Raw genomic sequence first — 18,941 nt, 5'->3', positions numbered from 1 at the left:
CATCCAGGATCAAAGCAGAAGAAAGACATTGTGCATCGATCATTTGAGAAGTATGAAGTCAGCACTCTGATTTATTTTTATTCGGCCAGAAACTGAAAAGTCTCTGGAGTGGCTGTGACATATTATTCTTTTATGGTGGCTTTTTTACGTCCAAGAATGATTGTGAGTACACGCGCAGATGACAGCCCAGTGACAACCTACATCCACTGCTTAAGATTGTCACGCCATTTGCAGAAAAAGTGGTTAATCATACTTTAATAACAATTTTGACAGAAGTCATACTTGCATGAGCAGAACATCCACATGGAATAATTAAATCCCTGTTAAGAAAGTTGCCGTTCATAATGCACATTGGTTTGGGTTTTTAAGTTTTCTCAGATTTTTAGTAAAAATTACCTCTTTTTTTTCTTCTCCAAAATAAGTAAAAATAGAAGACTACTGCACTGTCATGTCTGTATGCCAAAAAGCTCAAGCTTAGCAAATAAAAAAGGGTATAATGCACCACTACATATACATGTGTGCAGAGCTTGCACATTTATCATGTTCCAGCATGAGTTTCCACCAGAGTACTGTGAAATATTCAAGCACATGCATGGTAGGCTTGTTGGTATTTCTAAATTGACAGAGAGTGTAAACTAGATAAAACGCTTAAAGTCCACCTAAAGCAGAGGTCCCTAACCGGTACCGGTCAGTGAGTCGTTTGGTACCGGGCTGCGAGAGTTGAGGCTCGTGTGTGAAACTTATGGTTTTCAGGGTTTTTATAGTTAACTCTGTTTCCCTGGGTGTTTTCCCGTGTTGTGGTCGTGTGTCTTATTTTGAAAGAAATATTTACGCGTTACCATAGCGACCAGAGAGCATTAAGGGACAGAGAGGAGGATGTTACTCTCAGTGTTGTTGGCGCATTTCAGGAGGACGCTGCTAATTAAGTTACACAGTGAATTCACATTAATTATGATATTTACAAAATACCACCCTTTTTGTCTTGGTCGTATCATTTTCTTTGGTTGTATTTATCCGCGACACCTTTTGCAGACTCTCCCATTGGTTGATCTTTATCTATAAATCTCTGCTTGGGCTGGTTCCATCTTATTTATGTGTTTATATGTGTAAAAACCACAACCAATACAGCCTTTGTTCTCACAATATCATACAATTGATTGTCCCAAAAATCAGAACAGAATTGGGGAAAAAGGCTTTTAAATACGCTGCCCCTGCTTCCTGGAATAATCTGCAGAAGGAACTGAAATGATCAGAATTGGTTACCTTGGGAGAGTTTAAGTCTGTCTTAAAGGAACGAGAGAACAACTCTTTTACTCAGTGTGATTGTTTTTAATGTACTCTTAATTTGATCTGTTATTGTATATTTTACACATGTTGGTATGGGATGTTGTATTTGTTTTAAATGTTATATACTTATGTGGTATGTGGCTTTTGTTGCCATGATGCCAGGTCTCTCTTGGAAATGAGATTTTTACCTGGATAAATAAAGGACTAATAAAGGCCGGTCTGTGAAAATATGTCTGACATTAAACCGGTCCGTGGCACAAAAGTGCAGTGCAGTGTTTCACAGAAATGTGAAGGAACATGTTGTGAAATTGTGGAAAGTTTCTTGTACATGAACACGAATATATTTCTAGATCTTGCAAGAAATAGTTTTAAGCTAGGCTTTCATACCACCTGTCAAATAAAAAAGGAAGTGCAGATCAAAGAAGGCAAAGTTTTGACGTTATACTGTATGCGTGAAATTGAAGTGAATTGGCATATGAATATATATGTAAGGAATGTTTTACTGCAGGCCTTAGGTTTAAGGTTTAAGCAGTGATTTTATGGACTTGGACGCAGGCATCAGAAGCCACAAGTAGTTATTCAAGTTGTAGTTCTTTGAAATCCACCTGAAGGGAACACGTGTAGGTGGTGCATTGTGAAGTATCTGTGGATGAGTCTGCTCTGGCACATTCATCTGCTCAGTGTTATACTCACAGTTTGATAATCAAATTCACATTACTTGGATCCAAGTGGATCCAACACTGGTAAAGTAATATGCACAACAAATGAAAGTGAAAACGAAACCCCCCCATAAAAGTAATTAAAGGTGTTGTTAGTAGCCCACAGGAAATCGTTTCATTTAGGAGTTTATGAACTTAAACATGACTTGCAGATATTAACAAGCTCAGACCTGCTGTGACACTTTGGTACGCTTTGGAGGGGAAATGGGGAGGAGGTGTGACATTTCAGCTCTTACACAACGTTTAGAACCAGTTTTCAGTACAGATCGGGTTAAAGACTTGGGGCAGTGGGTACAGAACTGCTACTGTTACACTCTGCAGACCAATGACTTCACATGCTTCACAACAAATTTCCCACGTGTGGGACTAATAAAGGTTATCTTATCTTATGCTTAGTAGTAAACACAAACAAATGGAAAAAGGACAAACTTTTATGAACCCACAAAATTTAAGGCAGCAGGGAGAGAGAAAGTATTTCATGGGAAATGACCATTTCACACCAGTTTACTGGGTTCACATCACAAGACAAGTCCCAGTACAGCCTGCAGTGTTTATCAGTCAGAATCACGTGTAAAGAGTATCAGCTACATTTGCAGTGTTTGAAGCACAAGAGTGCAAACTTTATACAAACTTTATACTTTTTTCAAAAATCATCACGTTTGAGTAGTGTTGTGGAAAATATGCAGAAATATTTTAAGCATCTGTATAGTGGTGTATTTTTGCACTAAGGGAAGAAGGCAAGCTGGCAGAAGCAATGTGATGCAATGTTGTGCTGGGAAACCTTGTATGTTACTTTGACATGATCATGTACACTTTTTCATGGTACTCTGTGATGGCTGTGGCATCTTTCAGAAGGATAATGCAGATTAAGGAAGAGTTTGAGAAGCACAATGACTTTGAGTTGTTGACTTGGTCTCCAAATCCCCCAGATTTCAATCTAATTAAGCATCTGTGGGATGTGCTGGACAAACAAGTCTGATCCGTGGAGGCCGCGCTTTGCAGCTTACAGAACTTTAAGTATCTGTTGCTAACATGTTGGTGCAGATACCACAGCACACCTACAGGGGTCTAGTGCCTCGATGGGTCAGGGCTGCTTTGCAGGAATAGGGGGGCCAACACAATTCCCTGGTCATTTAAATCTGTCATTTAATGACTTTACAGTTAAAAAAACATAAAAAGATTAGCAATCTTTTTGCATGCATTTTATAGTCTCTGCACTGTGAAGTGCTTTTTTTTTTAACCATGTGACTGAGTGCTCGAAATAGGCCTTAGCTCTTTAAGCTAAAGAATTCATCCTGCCATTTCTAACGGTATCAATAAACGCGAGGGACCCAGTTCCATTTGGACCCTGTAATGCTGCTTTCGCTATGTTGCTTTATATCATGAGCCTTGCTGTTCCTTCACTATACGTTCATCTTTGGAAAACACACCCAAGATTACTTTGGTGTCATCAGCATAAAGAAACTCATTCTAGAGCTGCTCGGGGCTTTAAAAAGGTGATACTCTGGCCTTATCCCATCTTTAGCTTCCAGCTACTGCAGATTGGAAGGGAAGCTAGCATAGAGTTGGGTATGAAAAAACATAAATTGGATATGGTTTTAATCTCCCCCAAACCAAACAAAGGTCCCTTCATGTAAGTCGACTTTCCTTTTTGGCTGATGATTGAAAAATTATCTTAGATATATGTAGCAGCAAGCTGGCTAACCTAATTTTGCTAATTAGCAAAGTACTGTCTATACTGAGTAGAATGTGTTCTACTCCGAGATGCATTGTCTTTCACATTGCAGGTTATTTAAATTATTAAACCATTATTTGGCTACTTTTATGTTAGGTTTACTTTTTCAGTGTTTTTGTTTCCTGGAAGTCTGAATTGGGGAGTAACTCCAAAGGACTGACCTGCTTTCCTTCGTAGCTGAAAAAATCTACTTCCTATAGAGGTCTTATTTTACTTTAGCTTCCTCTCATGCCCACAGCGTGCATGCCATCACTGCAATAAAGCTTACAAGATTACTCTCAACTTTAAACACTGTCTATTCATCTTTGGTTTCATTTTATATCATAGACTAAATATTTTTTGTTGCAATTAGGTTTCAGCTGAAAGAACTGATCCTCGGTCTGATTTAAGTTGTTAAAGGCTGAACAACATAACATGAATCAATTCAATTGGTACCAGGGACAGTTTAATTTATTAAGATGTGATTTAAACAACAAAAGATTCAGTGGTGAGTTTTACTTGAGTACTGATGTTGTTGAATCCTTTTCTGGACTTTCCAACATTGGTTTTTCTTTTTAGTTCAATGTTAATGATTTTTATTTTTTTCATGTAGTTCAGCAAAAACAAATCTGATTGAAGTGCAGTGTTTTCACCTGAACGTCATCTGTTGTGTGACTTTAAGTGGATTGTTTTATTCATCTGTAGAGATTTTGTGATGAATGTTAATGAAAATGTGTGCCTTTTATTTAGATTTAAATTTGCTCTAGTGCACTTGTGTGTGTATATATAGGATTTATAATATATATAATATATAATATTTTTTATTAAAGCCTACATGGCAGTTGAAGCAGTCGATCACAGACCTGTATCAAAATAACACAACAGGCTATATTTATGCAATCGCTCAGCGTCTGTGGCCTGATTCGCTCATGACCTGATTCATGGTGAGTGACAGACTGAGTCACAAGCCCTAAGAAGTCTTTTTAAACTAGGGCAGGGGCAGCTGTCCAGAAGTTACATAAACTTTGACCAACTTTTGTAACAAATCACTCACACGGCAGAAATTAGTTAATGTATCAAGCAACCGAGAACTGAAAATGTGACGACATAAAAAAGATCAGCTGAGATGAGTTCAGCAGCTGCTTTATTGTAGTGCAAGATACCGAGCTTTTTTTGCAGATTTGTTTTTTTAGCGTGTTCACTTGAGCTAATCTGTGCTGGCAGAAGTTGCCTGATCCTTTTTGTGATTGTTGGTGTTACATAAGGTGAAGTTTCTTTGCAGTGAAATGTCCTCCTGTCCAAACACTGAACTACATCTGCTTGGCTTCCAAGCTTATACAACACCTGTCAGAACGCAGCAGCTTCCTTTTATGGACATTTACTTTTTGCAACAGCTGTTAACATTTGACTAATATCACCAGACCTGTTGTCACTGTAGTCTGATCTATTTTCTACAACAACCAGTCGAATATGATAATAAATCAAATGTAAAAAGTATTAGATTTGATTTGTGTACTTGTCAGAGTGATAGACCTAACATAAAACAAAAAAACAACATTGGCATAGAAAACAATGCAAAAAAAGAAAAGAAAAAAGAAATCAGTAAAATAAGCAAAATCATAAAAATAGTTTGCCAAGATGGTAAAAGACATTGACCCATTGGTATACCGCAACATTAGCAGGTGTCTTTGTCTTTAGTCAGAAGTGACTATTCTTAGATTGGAGAATGGTAAACGAACACGTTGTAGCAGGTTGTAAACATCTATATTTCATAAATGAAGTTGGGAATTTTAGCGTCTGAGTTAAATGGAAAGTTGGTATTAGAAGAACCGCAGTTTCTGTGGAGGTCTGACAGATGTATTATTTTTAAAATTTCTATCTATCTTTCATGAGTTAGTTTAACAACATTTGACAGGAGAGCAGCAGGAGAATGCAAGTGTACTTTGTGGGACTAATCATTTAGGATGGGCAGTAGAGGTCAGCTGGGTCAAAAGCTCCAGGTCTCTGGTTGATAATAAACATACAAGTCCACATTTAGCAGGTCACTTCTAGTTCAGGCAACCCTGTAATCAAGATAAAAGCTCAGCTTTCCTTTTTCCTTTGGTCTCATCTTCACCTGCTTTGTAGAAGAAGTCACAGGTCAAAGGTAGAAGCACCACTTTGAGGTTTGAGTCTCATAAGCAATTATCTAATGAGTGAGGTGGCAGAACAGGGTTTGATTTTTGTTGGTCTTTGTTGTTTCTTTCTTCCTTTTGTGGTTTGTTTCTCCCATCTTGCTTGCTATCTTCCATCATTCCTCAGCAGAAGCATTAAAACAATCCTGAATGATACTCAGATTTTCACACAGGCTTCTGTTTTGCTTAAATTAAACTTACAGTTGATGTCCTTCTAGAAGACCCCCTCCACACGTGACCACAATCTCTCATTTTACTGTGCAGTCAATTCAGAATTCAATAGTCTGATGTTGTATCCAATTTGTAGGTGTTTTAAATTTGTTTGTACAGGTTAATAAGGAAACGATTGCTTGCATATTAGCATTGCTTCCTCCGCTAACTAACAGGTTAAACTGGCCTTTTATTGATACTTGTTCTGAAAACTTGCCTTTGTTGTAATCCTGTAGATTAACATCTCACTCCAGCGCTCTTCTGCACATCATTACAGATGCTCCGAAACACACATCTGACCACACCCATCGGCAACACCAGATGTGGTCAAAGCTTTTAGCTCTGAAGCGTCCAAGTAAAGATGAGCTAAGTTAGCAGGAATTCAGGGCGTCCTGCTAAAACTTTTATTACGACCATCTGAATGAGAGTGAAACAGTGACATGTGATCAAATCACAACTACAACTCACAAGATGAGGAGATATCCACCCTCACCCTGTGACAAAGTAATCTACTAGTATTATGAGTCTGCATTTAAACAGTTAAACAATGCTGGATGATGTTGAAACAGTTAATTTTTTACCCCGTTTTGCTTTGCATTTTTATCCACAGCTGAACTTCGTCTTAATGTTTATGCAGTTTTAATATGATTTTGTAAAGCCATACATTGTTGTTTCCACAGAAACGAGCTTTAATAGACTTGACTTTAATCGGATTTCTCAACATTGAGGCTGTTTAAAAGAAATCTGTGACTATTTTTTAATTGATTCTTTTGAAGAGCGTTCTGTCACGGTCCTGGATCGTTTGACCCAGTGTTTCATTTTATTTTGATATTCGTATTTCATGTTTTGGTTCATTTTGTTGTCTTTAGCTCCTAGGTTGCCTAGTTATAGTTCTTTGTTCATTTAGACTCCTTTGTGTCATCTTCTCCTGTGTTAAAGTTCCCCTTGTTGTTGAGTGTGTCTTATCCGTCATGTTTTATGTCTGCGTGGTTCATGTCGTCAAGTTCGGGTCACGTCTGCGTCCCGTCATGTTTCCTGTTTATTTTGAAAGTCTTACACTCCCCCTGTGGTGTCATTATGATTTGTTTGTGTCAGCTGATCACCTCATGTGCGCATTTTGTCTCTTACTGCTCGTTGTCAGGTCGTCTGCCTATGTAACCCCCATGTTAATCATAGTCAAGGTCACAGTCACAGTTAAAATAATTACGTTTAGTTCATAGTCTAGTCTTGGTTATTGTTGTTGTTTGATTTATTCATGTATCACCCAAATAAAGGCTCGCCTTGTTTTGAAACTTGGTCTCCCACCGTGTCTGCTCCTGGGTCCACCTCATCATCACACCGGCGCACCCCGCCGTCACACGTTCACTGCTTTCCCCTACATAATTCCTAAAAAGCACACTGGGCTAATGACTGTTTCCACAATCTGTTCTTTCATTTCAATTAGTCTCTGCACCAACCCATAAATGATTCATAGAACCCACCCTTAGCCTGTCCTCATAACTAATAAGGATAAGTGATATGGAGGAACAGCTACAGTGTTACGTTGGCACAACAAAAGATCAGAAAGGTCTGAGATTACAATCGTCACGTTGAGACAAATGTCCTCAGTAGGGCTGGGCCATATCGTACCGTTAAAAAAAAATGCCTTTTTGCATTTGCACTGTAAAATTTTTAAATAACTTTAATACAAATACATTGATGTTTTTTGTTTTTTTTGCACTAATAAAGTTGTGGAGTTGTAAAGTATTTTGTCTAGTGTCAATTATATTGTCAGTTATATTGTTATCGCAATTTTCAAATGTATATCATGATAAATATTTTTGGACATATCGCCCTGCTCTAGTCCTCAGCCAAAGCAGGACGCCACCCTCACTGAACTGCTGTCTGAGATTGGGAAATTCTCATGCTAACAAACTCTTCTGTACGCTACCTCATATGGTAAAAGGAGCTATCTTCAGAATTAGTGAAACATGTCTCTCGATCCTCTGGCCTGATAATGCAAACGCTCCCAACCTCCAGGATTTGATCAGTTAAATCCCTTTTTCGCTAATATGGCTTAAGAGGATTTTCTCTGTACATTATTATAGCATCAAACAAGTCATTTCCAGCAACTAGATCCTTTCCTGTTTTCTAACTCTACATGATATGGTTGAAACTAGCATTTAGTGCTTAAGGTTTCTTGCAAGAGCACATGCAATCAAACATCAAAGTGACCTTTCCCATTGATTTCCTGTTTCTGTGTCACAGGGAAACAGGTTGGCTAATAGGGCTGTGTTATGCAACAGCATGCAGCTGTAGGCTTTTACCCAGAAATCCTGCCAGTGTTCAACTTGAGGAGATTAAGGTTGAGTGAATGCCCACCCTGATAGTAAATGGGCACTGCAGGGCCATTTTTAGTTATTTTTCACTTTGATTGAAAAACAAAAAAGGAAGGTTTCAAACTTTGAGTGTTCGTTTCTACCCAGGGCTCTGTGGCATTCTACTTCAGTGTGTTTAAGGCGTACAGGAATACCTATTACAAATGAAATGGTGGCATAATGTGTTTTTTTTCTAGCACGGGGTTTTCTTTATTTGTAAAATTCACATTTTTGGATGCAAATTACAAGAGAGCTCAATCAGCAGACTGTAAAATCACTCGTGTTTGCTCTCCATAATTCCTCAATGTAAACAGAAAGGAAATATTTATCTATTGTCTCATCTCGTTGCGTGTGAATGCCAGGACAAACACGGTTAATTATATCCTTGGCTAGGAGAGCTCGCCTGTTCCTTGTAATCCACATGTTTTTGTGTGTGTGTGTGTGTGTGTGTGTGTGTGTGTGTGTGTGTGTGTGGATTATAACTGCTTGAAGGAACACCCTGAGTTGTGGCTCTCCTTGTTCAGCATCGGGTCATCATCTGACTTGCAAAGGAAAGCACTTTATTCTGCTCTGTTGGCTCTTTCTGTATTTAAAGCTGCGGGTTTAATTAGCCCGTACGTGCCGCCCACATTCAGATCCACATTAAACGCAGATGACTACCATTACTCTCAGCAAAGGCACCTGTCCCACTATAATAAATTTGGATTTTTTATTAGCATCATTATTTTCCCCCGTGTCCTCAGTTTGCTCCGGCTACGATACCTGCAGCTCAGCAGGTTTGAGCTCACGCTGCTTTGTGCCAAGGATTTATTTGTTTTACCTTGTTCCCTCAGTTGTGTCGGGCAGATGTGTTTGAGACTGCAAAGACCGTTATTTAGAAGGCTAATATGACTTATAGTGTTGAAGAAGACCAGTCACTACAAAGTGTTCCTGTTACAGGAAAAATGATTCTATGTTTCTTTACCTTCTTTTAAATGTGCAAGCATGCCCTTTTGTCTATGGTTAGATTAGTTTAGAATTATCTTTTTAGACTTTCTCAGCAAAGACATACTGTTTTGGGACATATTGTTTTAGATTGTTTTATCTCTCACAGCTTTCTCCCAGCTCTCTGCTGACGAGACTAGCGCCACATATGGAGTTGTTTATTTTATCTGTTTTGTATTTTCTTATCCTGTTCTCACTGTCTTTCCTATAAAAAGTGCCAAGCCTCTGTACACGTTGTGAGTTGTTCTGAACAGCTTACCCGTGTGCACGTTAAAGCATAAAAAGTGATCTTGTCTCATTGTGTCTTTATTTCTCCTGGGTCTTTTACAGAGTTTTCCCCCAACAGTTCCCATTGTGGATTAAAGACTTAATAATAATAATAATATTTCATTAATAAACTGAGCTACAAGACCAGGAGTAGCATAAACACAAAAAGTTTATTCAAAAAGTTCCCATGAAAGTGAAAAAACAAACATAATTCTCTTTCTTTTTTCCAGCCAAGCTTTTTTGGGACATTATCTAAGGAGAGAGCAGTGCTGGACAACAGACTGGTAAGTCACCTTTATATCATCTTCAAGCAGCTAAATGATGATGCCTGCAAAGGTGTGTGTGTGTGTGTGTGTGTGGGTGTGGGTGTGGGTGTTTTCTTTAAACTGAAAATTCCTGATTTAAAAAATTCCCAAAAAGCAGCAGCAGATGTCTGAGTGTGTGTGTGCATACGTGTGCCTGTGTGTGCCTTGTTTAAAACATTGTTTCAGAGCTGCCTTGCCCTCTAAATATGATGGAATATGTTTTTTTCCCCCAAATTATTACATTTTAAAAAATCAAGTTATTCAAGCAGTCCCGTGTCTGGCAGATGGCAAGAATCTTGTCTCTTTGTTGATGATACCGTGTTTTTTGGAAATACAAAGACTTCCTTGATCTCACTCTTGTCGTGTAATGCAAATTGCAATTGCAAATACCTCAGAAAACCAATTAAGCTGCAACAAAAGAAATGATTACGGCGCGCAGTTGTTTGCCTGGCTATATCTATCAGGGAGGGGAGTCTGTGGTGTCCTGTGCCAACTGGCACATGAGTTATTTAATTACTTAGCTCAGTGGCACCAAATGAAGCCGACAGATTTATGGATTCATCCATTACCCATCTATCAGAAAACAATAAAAGCTTCCCTTTAAGCCCTGTGTACAAAGCGCCCATGTGCAGTGTGACCATCAAGCAGCATCCCCCTGCTCTGTCTGGAGGCCTTTCTCAGCCTTTAAGTAATGGGCTGCAGCAGGTGGGTGGGCGGTCTACTGTTGATTCACAGGTATTGGAGGGCCTGATCATGAAAAACTGTTTAAATCCTTTGATACTGTGAAGAGTCAAAGCTGGTCCAATGCCAGACTGGATTATTGATGTTTGGTGGCACTTGGTTTGGGGGAATGTGGCCAAGTCTTTCAGCTGCTCCGAGGAACAAAGAACTCTTCAGTCTTCATTCAGATCCTGGTTCAAGTTTTTTCTTTTTTCTTTCCCAGGTTGAACAAATATGTTAATGTCCCTGTAACATAACTGCTGTGGTTAAATGAGCTTTTGGGGAGGACAAAAGTACGAGACTAACTTATTTTTTTGGTGCTCTGTAGATCAGTGATGACACTGAGCTTTGTTGCATTGTGTCACATTTGTGATCTATCTTAGCCTTGGTCAGTAAAGTCCTCAAAGTCTGTTAGATGCTACTGTGTTGATTCTAGAGTCTGTGTTGCGATTGTTGTACATTTTATATTCTTTTAGGATGAACTGTTTATTTCTTTTTGCTCCAGGGTGCATGAGTGAATTAAGTTTGCTGCTGTAAAATTAAAAGTTACAAGCTCGGTGCTGCCACGATTGTTTTTGTTTCCCCCCCGAGTCCAAGGCCTCACAATACTCACACCATAAATATACCTCCCCTCTAAGGTCTGTTGATGCCATGGCAACAGCTGGTAACTCATTATCAAAATACATACTGTTGGGACAAACTAATTTAATACTTTAGATAACCTTTCATATGCTATAATTAGATAATTATAAGATAAGTGGATGCACAGATGTGCATGCAGCATTCAACCTGATATGTAGCGAAGAGAGGAAAGAACGTCAAAATCTGTCACAGGTTTTGAAACGTGCCTTTAGTTGCAGCAGAGACAGGATGCAAACAAAAGCAGAAGGTGATAAAAACTAAACTGACAAAACCTAAACTGGGGGGAAACTAGAAACAAGCATAAAGAAACCAAAGACCTGGACATGAGAAATGCAATCAGAGAAACACAGACGATTCAGCAACAAACAGAGGGATAATGAGGGAATGAGACACAGGAAGAGAGCACAGCTGGGAGAAATCACACACAATGAGACACTAACACAGCACACGAGACCGTCAAAGTAAAACAGGAAACATGAGGCAGGCACAGAGACACAGACTTGACACGGAAACAATGACAAGCACCGACATGAAACCACAACTTTATTAGACGTCACACAAGGAACAGAGGCAGAAACCAAGAGACTAGAAACTATAAATAACAATGAAATCCAAGACTATAAATAATTCATAACACAAAGCACCCAGTTACAGAGCCAGGACCGTGACAAAATAATTTAATCCTGCCATCAAGGAATTTCTCAGTCTCAGTTTGAACCACAGATAATGTCTCTTGGAGTTTCCCCTGGAAGAGCTGGAGATTATTAGAGCTTGTGAACCTCAAAATTATTTTGAGGTTCACAAGCTAAAATTGTTGAGATCTGCAATTCCAGGCTTCGTTGTAGCAGGATAATCCACTCAGGTTTCATTTCCCCTGTTTCCTTTAAGTACTGGTATAGGAAAGGTTTCCGTTTCTGTCCCACTGAAATCTCCTTTGGATTTCAGAGTGACCTCACTTGTGGGATGGCACAGGTGGAGCGGGGGCTGGCTGGGGATTATGCAAATCTTTTGCATGCTGAACAATGGCACTCTCAGTGGGACAGTCAGCCAGAGAAGACAGACGCTATGATACCACCACAGCTTTGTGGGATTAATCTAATAATAAAGCCAGAATTGTGCCTAAATCCTAATTGATTTTATTTTACCCTTCATGCACATTGTACTCATTATTGTATACTGAATAAATCCAACTCACAGCTGTGACTGAGTCTGATCACGGGCCTCTATAGGTGAACTGAGGATGCCAACTAGTGCAAAGATGGTCATTTTGTGTGGTAAAGTAGGAAGAGACTTGAGTTTATATCTCGGTGAAGCAGTGCCACATATTTGAATGGAATGTGCTTGATAAATAAATCTCAGCTGAGTTCATTTCTCTGCCTTTCTGGCAAAATTTTCTCTGGCTTTCAGCATCTTGATGTTTAGTCTCAAGGTGCATGTAAAATCAAAGCAAATCACCCACTAATATGGAGCCTAGCACAAATAAGTCTTTGATGTTACTGCCATCAACGTGATGACTGCTGTAATTTAATGACAGATAATTTACTGCAGTCAGTCATGTAGCTCTTTATTTTTAATTAAAAGTGAATAACGAGATGAATAAAACGGCATCAAATGGCTTGTAATGGATTGGGAGCCTTTGACCGTTAATAGGAATGGGTATCCCATGACAACGAAAGCAGGATGCTCACTCAAAAAGAAGTACTGTGAATTTTAATGAAGGGGGATTTTAGTGGTGAGCGGAGTAGTAGTGAGTGAATAATTTCTCTGAGAGACTTCTCACGGGTGCTTTGGGTCTTTCGTGTAATATGAAGGGCTGATCACACAGTCACACAACCCTAATATCTTTTTTTGTTTCGAGACAAGACAAGATCTGGGCTTGTAGAGAAAGATTGGAAACAAGGTTGATTTGCTGGTTGATTATATGCCTTTACCTCTGGCTATGGGCTCTGTGTAGTGTCAAAAAGAATAAGACTGCAGGTACAAGTGGCTGAAATGAGCAAACTACATCCAGGTGACAGAGTGAGGTGCTCAGTTACTCAGGAGGGGATCAGAGTAGAGCTGATCCTCTGAATTGAAATCAGCTGGTTTAGATGGTTCGGGCATGTCCGACCAGCATCAGACCCCTGGGGTGGATCCAGGACACGCTGAAGAGATTATGTCTCTTGACTGGCTCGGGGTATCCCCTGGAAGAACTGGAACTGGTGGCAGTGGAGAGGGTATCTCAGCTTAGGCTGCTTCCCCTGTGAGCTGGAACTGGATAAGCTACAGGAAATGGATGGATGAATCTGTTTTTTAAAATATTTTCTTTTAAATTATTCCTTTGTTTGGCTATTGTAGCTGACAAAAAAGGAGACACCTGCCTCGCATAGGAGTGTGGTAAAGTGTTCACCTGATGCTCATTGAGAGATGAGACACTGACAGACAAGGACTGAAACCTGCTGATTCGTCATCCCTACACAATAATTATAATATACCAGGGCGTGGAAGTGATACATTTTAGTCAGGATTGCTTAAAAAGATTATTTCCATCTGCAGTAATTTATATTTGGCAGTCTGACTCCCTTCTGGGATATCCCAGACATTCCACATGCATGTGGAAATCACAAGGCAGGAAGAGCAAGGCAAGGCAAGTTTATTTGTATAGCACAATTCAACAACAAGGTGATTCAAAGTGCTTTACAGAGACATTAGAAACAAGAACAAATAAAAAGCATGATTTAAAATTGAATAAAACAAGCAAATAAACTAACTAACTAATTAACAAACAAACAAACAAACAACAGTATATAAAATCAAAACAGATAAAATCAGAACAGTAGATAAAATCAGTAGTTAAATGTAAGTTTTGAAATTTAAGCTTAAAGTGTGGATTTGGTGCTTTATTCAAATGCAGCTGAGAACAGGTGAGTCTTCAACCTGGATTTAAATAAACTGAGTGTTTCAGCTGATCTGAGGCTTTCTGGGAGTTTGTTCCAGATATAAGGAGCATAAAAGCTGAATGCAGCTTCTCCGTGTCTGGTTCTGACTCTGGGAACTGATAAAAGACCGGATCCAGATGACCTGAGGGATCTGGAAGGTTCATACTGGGTCAGGAGGTCATTGATGTATTTTGGTCCTAAACCATTCAGAGCTTTATAGGCCAGCATCAGAACTTTAAAGTCTATCCTCTGACGGACAGGCAGCCAGTGTAAAGACCTCAGAGCTGGACTGATGTGGTCCACTTTTTTGGTCTTAGTGAGGACTCGAGCAGCAGAGTTCTGAATGAGCTGTAGTTGTCTGACTGATTTTTTAGGTAGACCTGTAAAGATGCTGTTACAGTAATCAAGCCTAGCAGCAGGAAAACTCAAGTCAGGCATTGATAAAATCACACAGAGCATGTAAGGCGGAGCTGACCTGCAAGGTGCAGGGCTGCTGTATACAGACTGAAGCAGCTTAAATAGTGTACAATATGTTAGAGTTACCTATTTGATGCATAGAAAGGTTTGAGCTGAGCCGTCAGCTTATGTGGGAAGCACTGAGACCAGCAGAGCTTGACTTTGAGGCCTTGATTAAAGAAGCAAAACAAAAGCTGACATGTCGAGATTAATCACGTTAAACGCATTAGTAAGTCATCCAGGAAGATCATGCACACAATGTAAATGATGACATTGGAATTTAATTTCATTTAATGCTTTTCTTATGTTATTTATTGCCACATTAGCAATGCTAATGCTTCATATTGCAAGTAATGTTGCTTCTGGGGGTGCTCCGTTCTGGTGGAGCTGCACCACAATCGGTTTCCACATAATGTAAACACTCATCGTTTCACTAATGTGAAATTCAGCCATTTAACTGATCCTTGTGTGAGCATTTTTTTTTTCTTTTGTCAACAGTCAACAACAAATGCTTCCCAGCAGACACTGAACTCATCTCGGATTACCTACAGGGATTATTTGACAGTGGCATAATCTTTATGGACTTTTGCTTGTCGCAAACCCACATGATCCATTACTGCAAACCATGGAGGCCAAACAGTTTTAGCTCATGGACTACTGGACCAGCCCAATGCGATCGCAAGCATAATGTATTTTTAAAAATATCGTTGTGTTAGTGATGAGTACGGGTACATTTTCAGTACATTCGCATCAACAGCAACAAAATAAATGATGAACAGCCAGATGACAAGTGTAACTTTAGTGAAAAGTCTCAGGTTTTCCACATTTTATCAGTCTGACAACATTACATATACATTGCAAAATCACAGTGGCAGTATCTGACTTCCTGATGGAAAATGAGTGCATTTTAAAAATTGTTACTGTCTTCTCTTCTCTTCTCTTTTGGTATTTTGCAAAGCCATCCAGTGGGGCACACTGGAGCCTCTGACTGTGGCTCTAAACCTTACTGAGAAAACTATGATAAGAACATGCCACATGAGTGATGTGTGTATGCTAAAATACAGACGGGTTATATAAGGGCACCAGTTACATAAATATTTTCCTCAAATAAATCAAAAGCCAAAGCATGTTCCTTCAGAGTTCTGATCTTCCTCCAACATCAGCAACCCACTGCTGGGAAAGTGTATCTGAGCCAAAAGCAGAGTGCTGTATCTTTTCTATTTAACCGTTTGTGTCTGTGTAAGAGCAGCAGGAATAACAACAACAAGGAATCCTCTTTGAGTTTATTAAAGCTCAGTACCTGGGGCTCTAAGTCATATTGAGACAAACGGTTGTTTGTTGCTGTCATCTCAAAGAACTCATTTAAGGGTTCCTGAAACAGCATACAATACAGAGATGCTTTCAGGAAGAGTAACAACATAAACGGTAGGAAAGAGAAGGAGATTTGGTGGTTCACAAACACAGCTTGTATTTTCTGAGTAACTGCTGGAACTCTCCAAAGTTTCAAACAATGAGGTCAGTGGATGTACAAGTAATCCCTGCGAGTCCAGAAGCTCAGCAGGCTTCAGAACGGTCTAAACGCTCAGTTTCAAAATGTTATTTTACTTTATTTCAACACAAGAAAAGCAACAAAAAAAAGTGAAATAATAAGTGAAATTACTTTTGTGTTATTCATAATCCTTTTTAGACAGAAAAGTCTAATTTCCCTGTTGTTAAGGTGGATTAGAACAAACAACTTAATTGTTTCAAAGTTGCTGCTGCTCTTACATTTCCAGGAATTTAGTATTTAGAGCTGCGTGGAAATATTTGTTTGTAGATTGTGTTTTTAAAAACACGTGAACGCGGATTCGACACCATATTTACAAAGTGGTTAACTGTGATCCAAACAGGCCAAACTAAAACCTCTCCCTGGTTCAGCAACACGCAGAAACAGATTTGTCTAAAAATACTTCTGAGAATAAATTTTTTTGACACGTCACTTAAATTGCAGTCAAATGGAACATGTAATCCGGTTACAGCCCATATGTGATAAGTACCAGTTGGAGAGTGGATTATTCCAAAAACACCAGACAGTACCACGAGCAGTGACATTTAACACGGGTGGTCCCAGTGGGAATTAAACTGCTGACCCAGGCTGTATTAGCGATCGGCCTCCACATGGCACCGAAGTGCCCTTTGGTGAATTAATTATGCTGATGGCAGATGTTCATAAAGATTTTAAAGAAGTGCTTCCCCCTTTTAAAATAAGGGATGCATGAACTATTTTTTTATTTTATTATTAGAACCCTCCAGTAGTTCTATAACTACCCCCACTGCCCTGTCATGCATTTATTTAAAAACACTGTGATGAGTAGGCAGCAAAATCCCCCAAAAATAAAGAAAGAAGTAATCGCACTACTCTCCAGGTGCAAGACAAAGCTGTATGCAGCCCCAAATCTCTTCAATCTCTTCATACAGCTTAAACAACACAAATAACTTTGTATAAAATATGCTAAGAGATGCTGAACAAACACAGTTACTTTGCCTGAGCAGATAACTCATCTCTCTGTTGAAATCATGCTGTAACAACGTTGTTCTTTTTCTCCCACTTCCTGCTCTTGTCTTCGATGTAACGCCTGTGTGCACACATCCGAATGTTATCTTAAAAAGCATTTTCCTTCATTGAATTCTTGCTCGGGCTTTATGAAAGCTTTGACTTTACGTCTTGCTTCGGTTTTCTGACAGGGTGCCATGAATCAAGCCAAGATCGCAGACGTGTTGCACAACCAAGTTGTCTGCTAACCTTCTGCTGGAATTAGGCTGGGCAGTGTCACACACACATGCCTGCAGATGTTACGTAACCTTGTCATAGCAGGCATCACGTCTCTTCTCGCAGATATCCACACATAGATAAACACTGAGCCATAGGGATGAAATTAACTGGTTCAGAGGGGGAACGTGTTTGGATGTGTTTGTGCTGAACGGTTAGCTCCTTGCAAACAAGTCTCATGGCCTGCTGGTCTTGTGATTATTAGTCACGGCCTGGACGTTGGCCTTAAGCCAGGCTCGTACTTCTTTTACATGTGCGTGCACTCTTACAGATATCTTTGTGAGATCCAGTCTAAGATTTAGAAATCCGAGTGAGTAGTTTTTTTTTTTAGGAAAGTGAGTATTTTGTTCTGTTCTAACTTTTTCACGTTCCTCCAAAGGACCCTCAAACGGTTAAAGAGAAGGCTAACATTGGCTAACATTTGGGGCTTCTAACTTAGTTGTAATGGCTAAGGTGAGGATGAGGGTCTAGGGAATATTGCATTCATTGCATGTGAATGAACACCCACTCAAACACATACATGAATAGCAGAGATAACCTCTACATACTCTGAACTAAGGGAAGGAAGTGTATGTTCTGGATGTTATCACCCAGATTAACACTACAAGTGCTGCTTCAAGTGGTGACTGCTCTCCCCTTAAAGAGAAGGATGAAAATAGCAACAGCGCTTCATGGAACATTTATTTGTCGCATAAGGGACGACGATGAAGGTTGTGTCTGCTGTATTGTGATGATGATGATGTAGCACGTTACCTCCCTGACTCTGGAGACATTGTGCATCTTCTGAAGTCTTAAAAACTTCTCTTTTTAACAGGGCATTTACTTGAGCTGCAATTCAAAAAAATTAACGAGTTAATTAATAACAGCTGCTTGGTTTTGAGTTTTCCTCACACTATCCAAAAACCTGTATGCTAGGTTAGTTTGTGATTGTTAATTGGTGTTCGCTGTGTATGTGAGCGGGAATGGTTGTTTGTCTGATGTTTAAGTGACACAGCCTCCAAAATGTGGTCGGCTCTGGATTTCAAATATGACAACGGGGCCTGATTTGATGATAAGAAGCACTGATTGCTGGAACAAGGTCTTATGAATTCTTCTGTACAAGCGGGAGTCTGTTCCTGCACGCCTCTGAATTTTAAAATTAGTTCTGTATTTTACTGGAAGCCGCTGAAAGAATGGTTAAGAAACAGAATTTAAAATTGTCCTGACAAGAAAAAGTGTGATGCGCTAGTTTTTGTTAGCACCTTAGCTGCTGCGTCCTGATGACTCCAAGCAAAAAGTGAGTTATGCTGTTGTAGTGTAGATGGAAGAAAATGACTAGGATTGACATATAGCTTGTTTTGTCAGATTTTGGCAGTTTTAGATGAAAGAAACAGCACTGT

The 18,941-nt window shown here is 39.4% G+C and overlaps 1 protein-coding gene across 1 annotated transcript in view; it reads left to right on the top strand.

Moving 5' to 3' along the window:
* The window catches only part of rasgef1ba (RasGEF domain family, member 1Ba), a 126,763-nt gene that overhangs the window by 23,814 nt on the left and 84,008 nt on the right, over positions 1-18,941 (top strand). The window contains exon 3 of the mRNA XM_085476404.1: positions 9,943-9,996. Coding sequence (XP_085332530.1) covers positions 9,943-9,996 — 54 coding nt within the window. The remainder of the gene's footprint in view (positions 1-9,942; positions 9,997-18,941) is intronic.

The sequence above is a fragment of the Copadichromis virginalis genome, linkage group LG12, assembly GCF_057382275.1.
Source record: "Copadichromis virginalis isolate Kocher_CV1m ecotype Utaka linkage group LG12, C_Virginalis_male_GT1.1, whole genome shotgun sequence".
Lineage (NCBI taxonomy): Eukaryota > Metazoa > Chordata > Actinopteri > Cichliformes > Cichlidae > Copadichromis > Copadichromis virginalis.
Note: the sequence above shows the minus strand (reverse complement) of the source record. Positions and strands in the feature narration are given on the sequence as shown.